Raw genomic sequence first — 12,198 nt, forward strand, 5'->3', positions numbered from 1 at the left:
TTATAGAGATGACTTATGGGCTATGATATCGTTTTTTTTTCTTCTTATTTTTACAAAATATCTTATACGCTTATCTTAACACAACATAAAGAATAGTAATAATTTCAGATGGAAGTGAAAGATGATGTTTTTAAAAAAACGCGATGATTTATTATTTAATTTTAAAATCACAACGTGCGTCCAAAATGTCCTAGTTTTGTAATGAGCGACGTTTGTTGTACCTCTACCACTTCTGAATGATTTTTAAACTGATAACCAAAAAAAAAAAAAAAAATAGGGAGGAACTATATGAGGCACTTGCAGATGTGGAGACCACAGTCCAGTTCCTCTACAAAGTTGGACTTTTTGTTTAAATCCTCCAACATAAATTCAATTAAGAACGGAGGAGAAAAAAAAGTGGAGCATGCGTTTTTGACGTTCTTTAATAAACAAATGCTTGTTCTAAGAACTAAAAACCCATTTGGTATGAAGCTGCAAGGAGTGTCAACTGCAGGCTTGAAGGTTGGGAAATAAATCCGCTAAAATCATGTAATATGCTCTGAGCCCGCCCTTTCCAACCCCACACCCGAATATTGAATAAAATGAGTTTTATAAGTGAACCTACAAAATAAAAATTTAATTTTTTTTTCTCTCTAGATAGGTCCTACCTGCAGAGGCGTAGCGATGGGGGGGGGGGGGCGACCTCGCTACGCCACTGCCTACGTGCGTATTGTAAAGCCACAATTTAAAAAGGATTACGATGCTAATTCAAAATGTTAATTTAAAAAGACAACTTTTTTTGGAATTAAATTTACAAAACACAAATTTAAGCAGGCGGCTGGAGTGACTAATACAAAAACAGAGAGACTTGGGTGGTACTCACTGGTTCGCAAATTACCCACCCATTAAAACACTGTCTGGCACCAGGGCCAACGATGATTGACGTACTTCTCGGACATGATAATTACTCACGATGTTAAACCACAACTAACGACTAAAATGATGTTTGCAGTCTGGATGTAATGATCGTACTTTAGGTACTCACGTTCTGCAACCAGCACGCCCAGTCGTGATGCCGTGCTACAACATCTCATTATGTTTTTGACCTTTAGGTTGAGTTCAACCTTTGGCGGCAGGTTGGCAATGAAAAAAACGTGTGAGATCACCAGCATAAACTAGGCCTGAGTAACCCCCCCCCCCCCCACCCCATTTATAACGCTACCCTACCCCCTCTTGCTATCCCAACAAAAACTAGGCCCTAATAAAAACCCACCCGTCCTATTCTAGATCCCTCCATCCCAACACAAATGAGACCCTTAAAAACACCCACCCACCCCATTTATAACGCCCTTCATACACTTCTCCAACGTGTCAGAAACAACAACAACAACAACTAGGCCTTAATTTAAAACTACCCACCCTATTCTCGACCCCTTTTGGACCCTTCCACCCCCTCAAAACTAGGCTCTAATATATCCCACCCACCCCGTTTACGACGCCCTTTTGTCACCCCCCCACCTCCTCTCATCACACGCCACTATTATGGTTGGTTGTTATGTTGGGCAATTTGTATTATTTTTTGAGCCGCCCTGACCTACTCAAGACTCGACGTGTATATAAACTCGAGCTGTGCGCTCGTCATCAAGACACAGATTGCAAGCCTGCTCGTATTGTTCTCGAGAGATTCAACGCTTCCGTAAGTAGATATTTTACCTTAAATAACAAGCTATTTTAAGGCACATTGTGTGATCAGTAGAAATATTACATTAAATAACAAGCTATTTTAAGGCACATATTGCATTAAGTAGAAACATTACTTTAAATAACAACCTATTTTACAGCAAAATATTGCAGTATGTAAAAATATTACTTCATATGACTGAGGTTATTATTTTAATGGATAATTGTATAAAAAAGTTGTTGGGTTTTTTTTTGGAAAATGTTTTCGCCACTAAGATGTGAGGTAGCGTGGGTCCCGTGGTTGTGAGTCTACTCAGCCCTAAAGGGTTCCCTCCACTAGTCTGAGAAATTAAAGATTACTGTAGTTAGTGATGATCACAAATTCACTTATAAAGTCAAAGGAATAGGTTTAGAACTCCATTGAATATGCCCTTTGTACCGTTACTTGACTATGTTGTAGGCACCCAATTTTAAAATCTTCACAAGTATTTCCCCTGTTGTATTTGAAATCTTTTTACACCCGCAACATCTGGATAATACACGCAGTTGTAAACTTTAATTTACTGTAGCGTACAGAATAATTTAAATATAAATACATTTTTAAACCATTTTCAAAGAAACTAAACAAAATAAGTGTTTGAGTTTAAATTAAAATCAGTATCAAAATGTCTAACAAGGTACAGATTAGCCGAATAAGTTTTCGCCGGTTACAGCTGTGTGTCCGATATATATGCTTAGTGTCTCACTCCACACACGAAAGGATAACAAATATTCTTTGAGTGGAGAGTGTTTTGATTATTTATCCTGCCCTTGTAAAGTTCCCTTTCAAACCTGACGGGCTACGGGGCAGGTTAAGTCGAGTTCACTTGTTACTGTGACCTCAGCATATGAAGGGATAGTGTGGTCGACACTAATATGCGCAGCCGCTTTTACTTACCCTATCGTGAGTTAGGTACCCATCAGAGATGGGTGGACTCAGGGACGGTCTACTGGCTTGAACCCGGATTAGACCTCGAGACTTATGGGTGGGCAGACCAGCTTTCTATCGCTAGGACACTCCGTCCTTGACTGTTAAATAAATCAAAGACTTTATTTAATCTTTTTATGGGCTTTAATACTCGGTAAAAGGTCTGTTACTTAGATGCAGATATGTGATTCAACAACCATATAAATTCTAAAGCTGTTTTTCCCTAAATCCTCACTTACACATCTTATCAGAAAAAAATAGCCATAACCTCTCCACAGCACCAGAAAAAATCAGGCCCTAAAAATCCCTCGCTAAATTCAAACGAAAACTTACAATGTTTGTTTTTCACATTTTCACACATACAACACCTCCTACCTCCCCCCCTTCCGTCATTGACTTGCCGTATAGATGAATGAAGACCCCCTTAGCCTTAAGTAAAACCATGTAGGATGTATAGATGGATGACCGTCCAAGTTTTTGCTGACATTTTGACTTGCCCATAGTACCCTTGTATGTATCTCTAAACCCAAGGGAACAAACCCTGGGTCGGACTGAACCAAAAGACGCTAACACTATGGTTTGATACATCTTAGTACAACACAAAACACGACCCCAACAAAACCTTTTGTTTACGTGTTGTCTCTTAATGTGTTTATCAATTTGTATGATAAATGGGACGACATGGTCTAGCGGTAAAGAGCTGGTCTACTAACCCGAAAAATCTCGAGTTCGAATCCGGGTTCAAGTCAGTAGAATGTCACTGAGTCCACCCAGCTCTGATGGGTACCTAACTCACGTAGGAAAAAAGAAACACGGTTGACCACTCTATCCCTTCATATTCCGAGGTCACTGAAATAGATGAGATCTATTTCATTTTCATTTTTCATGTGTCTCGGGCACGAACGGGAAAAGATAATGATGATGATAATTGGGCTTAACTTAAAAAAAAAAAAGACAAGCATTTAAATTTAGAAAAAAAAAACGTGCTCCGGGGTGGGGTGTAGAGGTGCCTGGAAGCATTAGAATCCACCAGTGTAAACACTTGCTCTCTACAGACCAAGAACCATGATCAAGTTTTTGCTTGGAGCCGCCCTTGTTGCGTCCTTTGCTCTGGCAGACGACAACTGCAACTATCCGCTGAGCCGTGACGAGTACCGTGAGAAGTACTGCGATGCTGATGTTGTTTTTACGGGACGTCCGACTTCCGGTAGTTCATCTCTCTCCGAAGACGAGAACGGAAATCAAGTAAGTTTTATTTATATCACATGTTGTGTCTTACAAGTGAGTTATATTGTCGAGAAAAGTTATTGAAAAAAATTGCAGCAATTAAGAAATTTTTAAAAACCTAATTTGTAGTGCATTTAAATCTTGTAAGAACATATTTTATGCTATTTAAAATTGAATAATTGTTGTATAGGTATAATACTATAATTGAACAGGAAACATTAAACAAGTAACATACAACCTTTTGTAAAAATTGCATAAATTATGGTGTAATTTTTACGATACTTGGCCTATATAAAGGTTATTTTTACTTTATAATCATGGTTGAATACACGACAGCAGAATGAGGTCTATGCATCTCATCTAACCTATACAATTTCCGGGGGAGGGGGGGGGGGGACGCGGACACTGGTAAAAGTATATATTTTCTATATAAATTCCATTTCGTTCGAGGGGGGGGGGGGGGGCTGTAGAAGTTCTTCCTGGATGAAACTCTGGATTTAATCTCTCCATTCCAGGTGTCCCACTATACATCAATCTTCGCCCTCACCAAAGTCTACAAGGGCAACATTCCTTCAAACAGACCTCTCCTAACTCGCCGAACCGTGAAAGATGAATGTGAAAAAGACATCGACTTCGCCGCACGGTACATTGTCTTCGCCAATGGAGTCGACTACCTTGAGACCCCGCCTTGTGACCACATGTATGCCTGGGACTGTGTGGAGAAAGCCGGTGACGACCTGGATAGGGTGACCTGCTAAATCAACGACTCGTTTCATTTCTTTTTGCCAGTGTTTGTTTTCACAACAAAATCCAATGCACAGAGGCGTAGCGAAGGGGCTACATATGTCCCCGGGCGCCACCCTAGGGGGCGCCAAAATGGGTTTGAAAAAAAATAAATTAGAAGCTCATTTTAGCTACAGTTTTGCATTATAAATATAAAAATATATGGCGGGGGGGGGGGGGGCAAATTTTGAAATTTTGTCACCGGGCGCCGGGAAGGGTCGCTACGCCTCTGCCAATGCCACGTGAACCAGTCTCTATTTCTGTGCAATCTTTCGTCCATGTTTACTTTACTTTTATTTGACTGCTAATAAAAAGTTGTTATTCTGAAGCAAAAAAAGTATTGTCATATGTTAAGAATGCAGCATGTGCACATGGGATGGATGGTTTTGTTTCATGTCACCCCCTGCCACGTCACTATACTTTATTCTTAGTGTCCAGTGGATTTTCGGGCCCCTATGCAAAACTTATCAGTGGGCCCTTTCGTCAGCTGTTAGGCTACAACGGAGTTAAACATGGGCAGCGAAAATATCCGACTGCTACTTACGATAGAGGAGTTTTAAATAATGTACATTTTGTATTTTATACCTCCGGATTGTGTATTGCTACTGTACTGTATTATTATGTATTACGCCGTAACGTAAAATAGATTGTGTCACAAGGCAAGGTGGGGTCCGCATGGGCCTATATGTATATTTTGTAGACAAATGAATTGTCCTAAATACGATCGTGCCTAAATATAATAAAACAGCTGTCACAATTTATATGCATGGATTGCCAAAGAAGATTTCAAGCATGAAAGCCCCAGAATCAGCCTCCTTTGTGTGCAACCTGGTTTGCTCGAGTTAATAAGCATAATTAATATTATGCAGTTCAATGTTTTCCCTGCTATAAACGTGCTAGCAATCGATGAGAATGATGGGATTCGGTAACAGGAATTATTTCTTTATTCTAACACACACTGAACGAACTATGCAAATTAAGTAATTTATTATGGCGATACAAAATCCAGTACTAAGACATGGGCAGTAATTTCACTTACCGCCCCCCCCCGAACAGAATGGAATTTACAAAGAAAATAAAATTTGTAGTCCGCCCCCCCCCCCCCACTGGATGGGGAAGGGTGAGTGCACTAGAAGGGTGCAGTACGGAGGGATGACTGCATCTCCCCTCCCTCTGCTTGATCAGGCATGTGTTAGTGCAGGTGTTAGTTCAGACATGTTCCTAGTGTTGCTGAACGAATGTTCATCTCAACGAGTTGTTTTTATATTAAAGATCTGACAGGTCGGAAATATTCGCTTGACTTATGGCCTTACATCCTAAACAAGAATCAGTTGAATAACGTTATGTGTACGCCTGCCATTGTGGAGTAATTAAAAAACTAAAACGCTTATATATGCTTATAATGCCTAGATATCATTAGACAAGTTGACGAAGACAGATGCGTAGCTACGCCTCTGTGCATAGCTTATGCAGAGAATACACTGAGAAGCTCTACGAGAAAACAGACTAAATAAAGAATACCAATATAAGAACGCCATAATAACTCATCATTACACACGATCCACTCTCAAGTTTACCCTTCACCATCCATAGTGACACAACTAACCCCCGCAACACATCCAGTCCCTCAGACGACATAGAAAAAAAAAATACTTTAACCTATGTTCGTCCCTCCCCCACCCCACCTTATACAGTGTTTCTTCCAGACGTTTTTCTCCGATGGGCACTTGAAATTTTCGGGGGGGGGGGGGGCGGTAAACTTTCTTCGGGGGGGGGGCGGACACTGTTAAAAGTATATATTTTCTATATAAATTATATAAATTTCATTTCGTTCGGGGGGGGGGGGGGGGGGGGGGCGGTAAAAAATTCTCGGGGGGGCTTTGACCCCCCCCCCCCCCCGAAGAGATGCCTGGAAGAAACTCTGACCTTATACGAAAATTGTTGAGTGCGCCCTGCCCTGTAAGTTTCGAGTCCTCTTCCCCCGGAATAAAAATGTCTGAAAGAAACCGTGCTCTGCCTCCATTGCTTAGGACAGTTGCTAAATAATCAGCGGGCACCGACACTATTTTAAAATGTGCGTTAGATCTTGGGGCAAAATTGAAATTGCACACAATGCTTTGAAAATTGTATACGTTCTTTTTCACGTAGGCCAAGGCTTATTTGATCACATATCATGTTTTGTTCCGCTTTTTCTAACAGTTTTGACTTTTTTGCTTTAGCAAAACCCTTCGTAACATTCTAGGCCTAATTTTTTAAAACTTTAAAATGAAAGAGCGATGTGTTATTTCATATTTATTTTATTATTATGTTTTCTATCCACAGCGTGTGGTGTTGAGTTAGAATGACTTTTGCTCTACAATTAGGCTAGATCAAAATAAAGCATGAGTTATTGTTTGACATTTAAATTACATTTTTTAGTACCTAGATCTAACAATGGAAAATGCAAATTCCTGAGACATTTTTACACAATAAATTTTAATTTAAATGGGTCAAAAATAAAAACACAGTGTGCCCCGCCCACCTCATGCAAATCAAAGTTTATTAAGACGCGGATAACACTGGGGTCGTCGCTGATCTTATTTTATGAACCTTACAATAAATTATTTAAGCCATTTAAACGTAACATTTACAGTACAATTTTCAAAATGGATGAAAATAAACAACCTTCAATACAGAATATAAAGGGACAGGTAGTGGTTTACTCAATTTTAGGCTGCCCTCACTGCATGAGAGCAAAAAAGTCATTAAGAGAAATGGGTTTGCCATTTAAGGATATAAGACTTGATTTGTACCCTCATATTAAAGATGAAGTGATGAAGAGAAGTGGGATGCGGACTGTGCCACAAATATATTTCAATGAGAGATTAATCGGAGGAAACGATAATTTAACACAGTTGGTATGTACTATGTATCATATGAATCATTAATATTCAAATTATTATGCATGCACTCCATTTTTAATTATTATGCATACACTCCATCTTTAACTTACCAAATGTTAGTGACAGTTAGATCTATTACATAATATATAATTAATACAGTAAATAGTTTATGATAGACCTTCTGTTTGGTTGCATTTGCCAGTTGTGGGTTTAGGACTTGAGGAGAAGCTGACGGTAGCAGCATTAGGGCCCCTATATTTTGGCTGTGTATACCCTACACATTTGCCCACCAACCAATCAGATTTTATTTCTGCTTAATGATAAAATAATGAAAAAATAAATTCAATAAATAAAAGGAAGTGGCTTTTAACACATAGCTTACTTAAGGTCTGATTATAGGCTAAATGATTTAATCATAATTTAAGGTCAGGATTTGCTAAGTACAAAAGTTTTTGGCTTAATGTTGAAATTTGTAGACTGTCTTCAGCTTTCATTTTGATGTATTGTAAAAAGTTAACACAACATATTTTATAAATGGATTTTCAGCTTCATAACAAAGAGCAGCTTGAAGAAGCCCTCAACCAAGTTGTGAATAATCTATGTCCTGCAGATGCACATGTTATACCTGATCCCAATTCTGCTGTATCTGATGCCGGTATTTTTATCTACTTTACTTAGCCAATTTGTAGGGATAAGATTTTTGTTTTGTGGTAGGCTCTAATTTTAAACCTACGGCTCTTAACTTTGTAGATTAGAAGGGTTGTGCAGGGATAAGGGGAATAATCCAGTTTTGTTTCATGCCATAGTTTAGTGATATAAATATAAACATCCAATAATTAATGCAGTGTTCCAGATTTATTATTACCCTATTTTGGTCTTCAGATCTTTAAGGAAAGTTCATAGAAGATATGATTAGTTACTAGTTACAGTAAAAAAAATATTTTTATATTCTCTGTGTTGGAAATTATGTTTTATTTTTTTTTCCTCAGATCCATTCAATTTTAAATGTGAACCAGATGAATATTTTCTACTTGTAAATGAAATGAAAAAAGATAATTTGATCCGAACAAACTGGAGTTTTCTCAAATCCCAGAAAAATTCTTTTAGTGGCAAAGATTTTCTGAATTGGGTAGTTGAGAAAAAAGGTTTAGGTAATAATAGCAACAGTAAAATTAACAATAAGAGAGATGAAATCAACCTTTTTACTTAAAAGAATATTCTTCTCTGAGTCCAGAAATATAATATCAATAGCAACAGTTCACCTTCATAAAACAGTTTCATGTTTTTTATTAACCACAGATGAAAGTAAAGCTATTGAGATGGGCCAAGCTTTACTAGATCGACGCTTTGTAAAGTCACAGAATCATAACCCACAATTTTCAGTAGGACAAGATCTGTTTGTTCTTATTGAAGATGATGAGACTGATGCTTTGAATAACGGACCTGTATCTGATTGTCTTCCAAAAACAGGTAGCTCTTGTTTTAAAAGAAATTATTGCATCTTCTCTTCAAATGGTTTAATTATCATTGAATTCATGTAGGCATTGTATTGCTCATATCAGATTTTAGTATGTTGAAGAACAAACCGCGCAATTAATATTTTGCTATTTTTTCCATGAATTTGTTGCGTTTATACTGATAACCTATAATTTTAAAGAACTAAACTATTTCCAATTATATGATTTGAATATAAATCAAGCAAATACCTGTACATCAAAATCCAAATATTAATCTGGCAGTAAACATTGTTTAAGAGATGAAAATAAACTCAAATATTTAATTTACAGCCAATGAAGTTGGTGAACTGCTAAGAAAGATGGTTCTCAACCTGTATTCAGTGTTTTTGTCTCAAGATGGAAAGGTTTGTTCAACATTGAACTTCAAAACATAACATATGTGAAATGCTCTCATCTAAATCACATTATAAAGAACAGAACAAACTAATTATATTCCATTCAATGGGCATAGAGGCAGAACTGACTACATATTTTGGTCAGAATGCTAAAAAGTGCAAAATATAAAATATGGAACCAATTCTCAAATAGTTTTATCACAACAGAGATTTTAGAACACTGAGTTGGTCCAAAAGTTATGTTTTTTTAAAACTTGTTTCTCTCCATAGTACAGATGCAGTCTTTCATAGTAGTCTAACACAGATTTTTATTTGTACAGGCTGTTGACTATGAAGGAATTAAAGCAAGTGAAGAGTTTCAACTGTACAAAACTATGACAAGGGAGCTGATAAGAGTTGATATAGAGAACTCCACAAGAGAAGAAAAGCTGGCATTCTTCATCAACATTTACAATGCTTTGGTCATCCATGCCAATATTGAAAGGGGACCACCTACAAATTTATGGGGACGTTACAAAGTGAGTAATAATAGTTTACACATTTTTTTATCGTTTGACAAAATGAAAGTAGATTGCAATTAAAAGTTTGATACCTCATAATGGCTATGTATAAAAACTATATTTATTAACTTTGTTTTAGTTTTTTAACAGCACTAGGTACATTATAAGTGGTCATGCTTATTCTCTACAAGATATTGAAAATGGAGTTCTTAGAGCTAATAGAAAGGGTGTTGGTAAGTTTTAAACTAATTTAAGACAAACAATTTTGCCCATTTTGTATAGTTGATTGACAAATAGAGTAAAATATAATAAATAAAAAAAATGAATGAATCACTTATTGAATATTCTACATCAGGTCAGATCTCAAATCCATTTAATAAAGATGATCCCAGACTAAAAGTTGCCTTAACAAGGCACGAGCCTCTAATTCATTTTGCCCTTGTATGTGGAGCTAAGAGTTGTCCCCCTATAAAAACTTATACCGCCCAGGTAAGTCATGAAATTATACCCTTGTATTTGTTATATACATTTTAACAGGTTGTTTTATATTCCTAAATCTTTAACTGATGAAACTAAATCCATACCACAGAAAAATAGAGTGAGTCTCTTAACACTTATGACCCTATAATCCCTTTTTATGAAGAGGTCAAAAAACATGTTCTATTTCATTTGCTTGGGCCATTAAATCCAACAGTAATTTGCTACTGCTGCTACTACTAACTACAATGTTGTCTTACAGAATATATACAGTGAACTACAGATGTCAGCTGCTGCTTTTTTAGATAGTGATGAAGCTTGCCAAGTAGATTTGAAGAGTAACACCATTAAATTGTCTGCTATTTTCAAATGGTTCCAAGTGGACTTTGGTAAAAACAAAAAGGAGGTAAGAAATTTTTTCAAATTTCATTTCCAATGTTTCAGTATATATATGGCTGCTGTTGACATAGGTCTTAGAGTAAGGAAAAGTCTATATCCAGCTTGCAAGGACCACTTTACATCAATCTTAAGGTCACACTAACAACAGGGTTTCTTGAGTGATTCTAGCTGTCCAACCCCCTCGCTTAACTTTCTATTATTACTATCTTTAACACTCACACTTATCCTTTTGAAAAAAATACAGCAAAGGAATTTGATCAAATGTTCTAAAATGAAAACATAATGTGATTTTTTAGTATTTATTAGTATTTTAATACCTAATTTGGGAAACAGTAAAATGTTTTTTTACAAATCTATTTTTGATCAAGCAGTAACATGTATCCATTTAAAACTTGATTCGTTATTTTGTTTCAGGTTGTAGAGTTTGTGTCATGTCACATGGGTGAAGGGCAAAAGCTGGATGACCTCAAGCAAGTGATGGAGACCAACAACTATAAAGTTGTCTACCTTGACTATGACTGGACCTTAAACTCTAAAGTTTGATACTGTTGTGATACTGGTTACACAAATTTGTGCTGTGTTTCAGTTGTAATAAAAAATGTTTTCTTTATTTAACTTAGAAAATATGTTTACACCAGTGTAATTGCTCTGATGTTTGTTACAATTGAATCCTACAGTCTTTCAAGTTTCATTCATCATTTAAACATTTTAATGTAACCATGTATTTTGGAGTAATTTTTAGCTGTTTAAAAAAATCATGATGACTTGTATTAACTTTCACTAAAGCCAACTTTTCTATAAGCCAATACTACTAATTTTTTGGGGAAAAATTCAGATTTCTATACAAAAGGTCACCAAATTGTATAGCACCATCAATTTAATATTTGGTTTCCCTAAACAAATTATAAAAATTTTACCTCACCTATTCATAAGTACACCCCTCCCCCATCTGCAATATTTTCGTACAAAAGTTGGCAAATAAATTAGTGTATACAGTAGTAGTTTTATTTATTACTTGTCAAAATATCAGGGATTTTGTTTGTTTCATTTGTTTGACCTGCATGAGGTATTCAAGGGACATTATTGTCAAATATTTAGATCCTCCACATAGCATGAATCTCATGTTATGCTGTGATATCTTTAAGTAGTTTTTTTTATTTACATTATTTCATTTTTTGAAAAAATTACTGTTATTGAGTACAGTACTAATATACTGATGTTATTGATATGTTAAACAGTTTTTAATATTTTGTAAAAATGCAGTTGATTAAATTATATGTTCCACAATAAAATTATAAAAGAAATAAGTTTTTTTTTAAAATTTCATTCCCAAAAGGAACAGAAAACAATAGTTGTGATAATTGTTTGTAAACTAAAAGTTAAATTATTCATGATTTTACATAGAAATTTAACATTTATTTTAAAAATTTGTATTTTGACATTTGATACAAC

At 36.1% G+C, this 12,198-nt stretch overlaps 2 protein-coding genes across 3 annotated transcripts; both read left to right on the forward strand.

The window, feature by feature from the left end:
- Window positions 1-1,540: 1,540 nt before the first annotated feature.
- Window positions 1,541-4,959, forward strand: LOC131953426 (uncharacterized). Its single transcript, XM_059316602.1, has 3 exons — window positions 1,541-1,675; window positions 3,682-3,871; window positions 4,369-4,959. Exons 2-3 carry the CDS (start codon window positions 3,692-3,694, stop codon window positions 4,609-4,611), a joined length of 423 nt encoding a protein of 140 aa, XP_059172585.1. The 5' UTR covers window positions 1,541-1,675; window positions 3,682-3,691; the 3' UTR covers window positions 4,612-4,959.
- Window positions 4,960-6,948: 1,989 nt separating this feature from the next.
- On the forward strand, window positions 6,949-12,094 carry LOC131953421 (uncharacterized). 2 transcript variants are annotated; one of them, XM_059316591.1, is made up of 10 exons: window positions 6,949-7,533; window positions 8,065-8,173; window positions 8,508-8,669; window positions 8,818-8,988; window positions 9,306-9,379; window positions 9,691-9,888; window positions 10,010-10,103; window positions 10,226-10,359; window positions 10,610-10,753; window positions 11,161-12,093. In XM_059316591.1, exons 1-10 carry the CDS (start codon window positions 7,018-7,020, stop codon window positions 11,287-11,289), a joined length of 1,731 nt encoding a protein of 576 aa, XP_059172574.1. In that variant the 5' UTR covers window positions 6,949-7,017; the 3' UTR covers window positions 11,290-12,093. The 2 variants fall into 2 exon arrangements, with proteins under 2 accessions (XP_059172574.1, XP_059172576.1); XM_059316593.1 differs by lacking the exon at window positions 8,508-8,669 and having other exon boundaries at window positions 11,161-12,094.
- Window positions 12,095-12,198: the final 104 nt, after the last annotated feature.

The sequence above is a fragment of the Physella acuta genome, unplaced genomic scaffold (genome assembly GCF_028476545.2).
Source record: "Physella acuta isolate Inbredline_101_S28 unplaced genomic scaffold, ASM2847654v3 ptg000921l, whole genome shotgun sequence".
Lineage (NCBI taxonomy): Eukaryota > Metazoa > Mollusca > Gastropoda > Physidae > Physella > Physella acuta.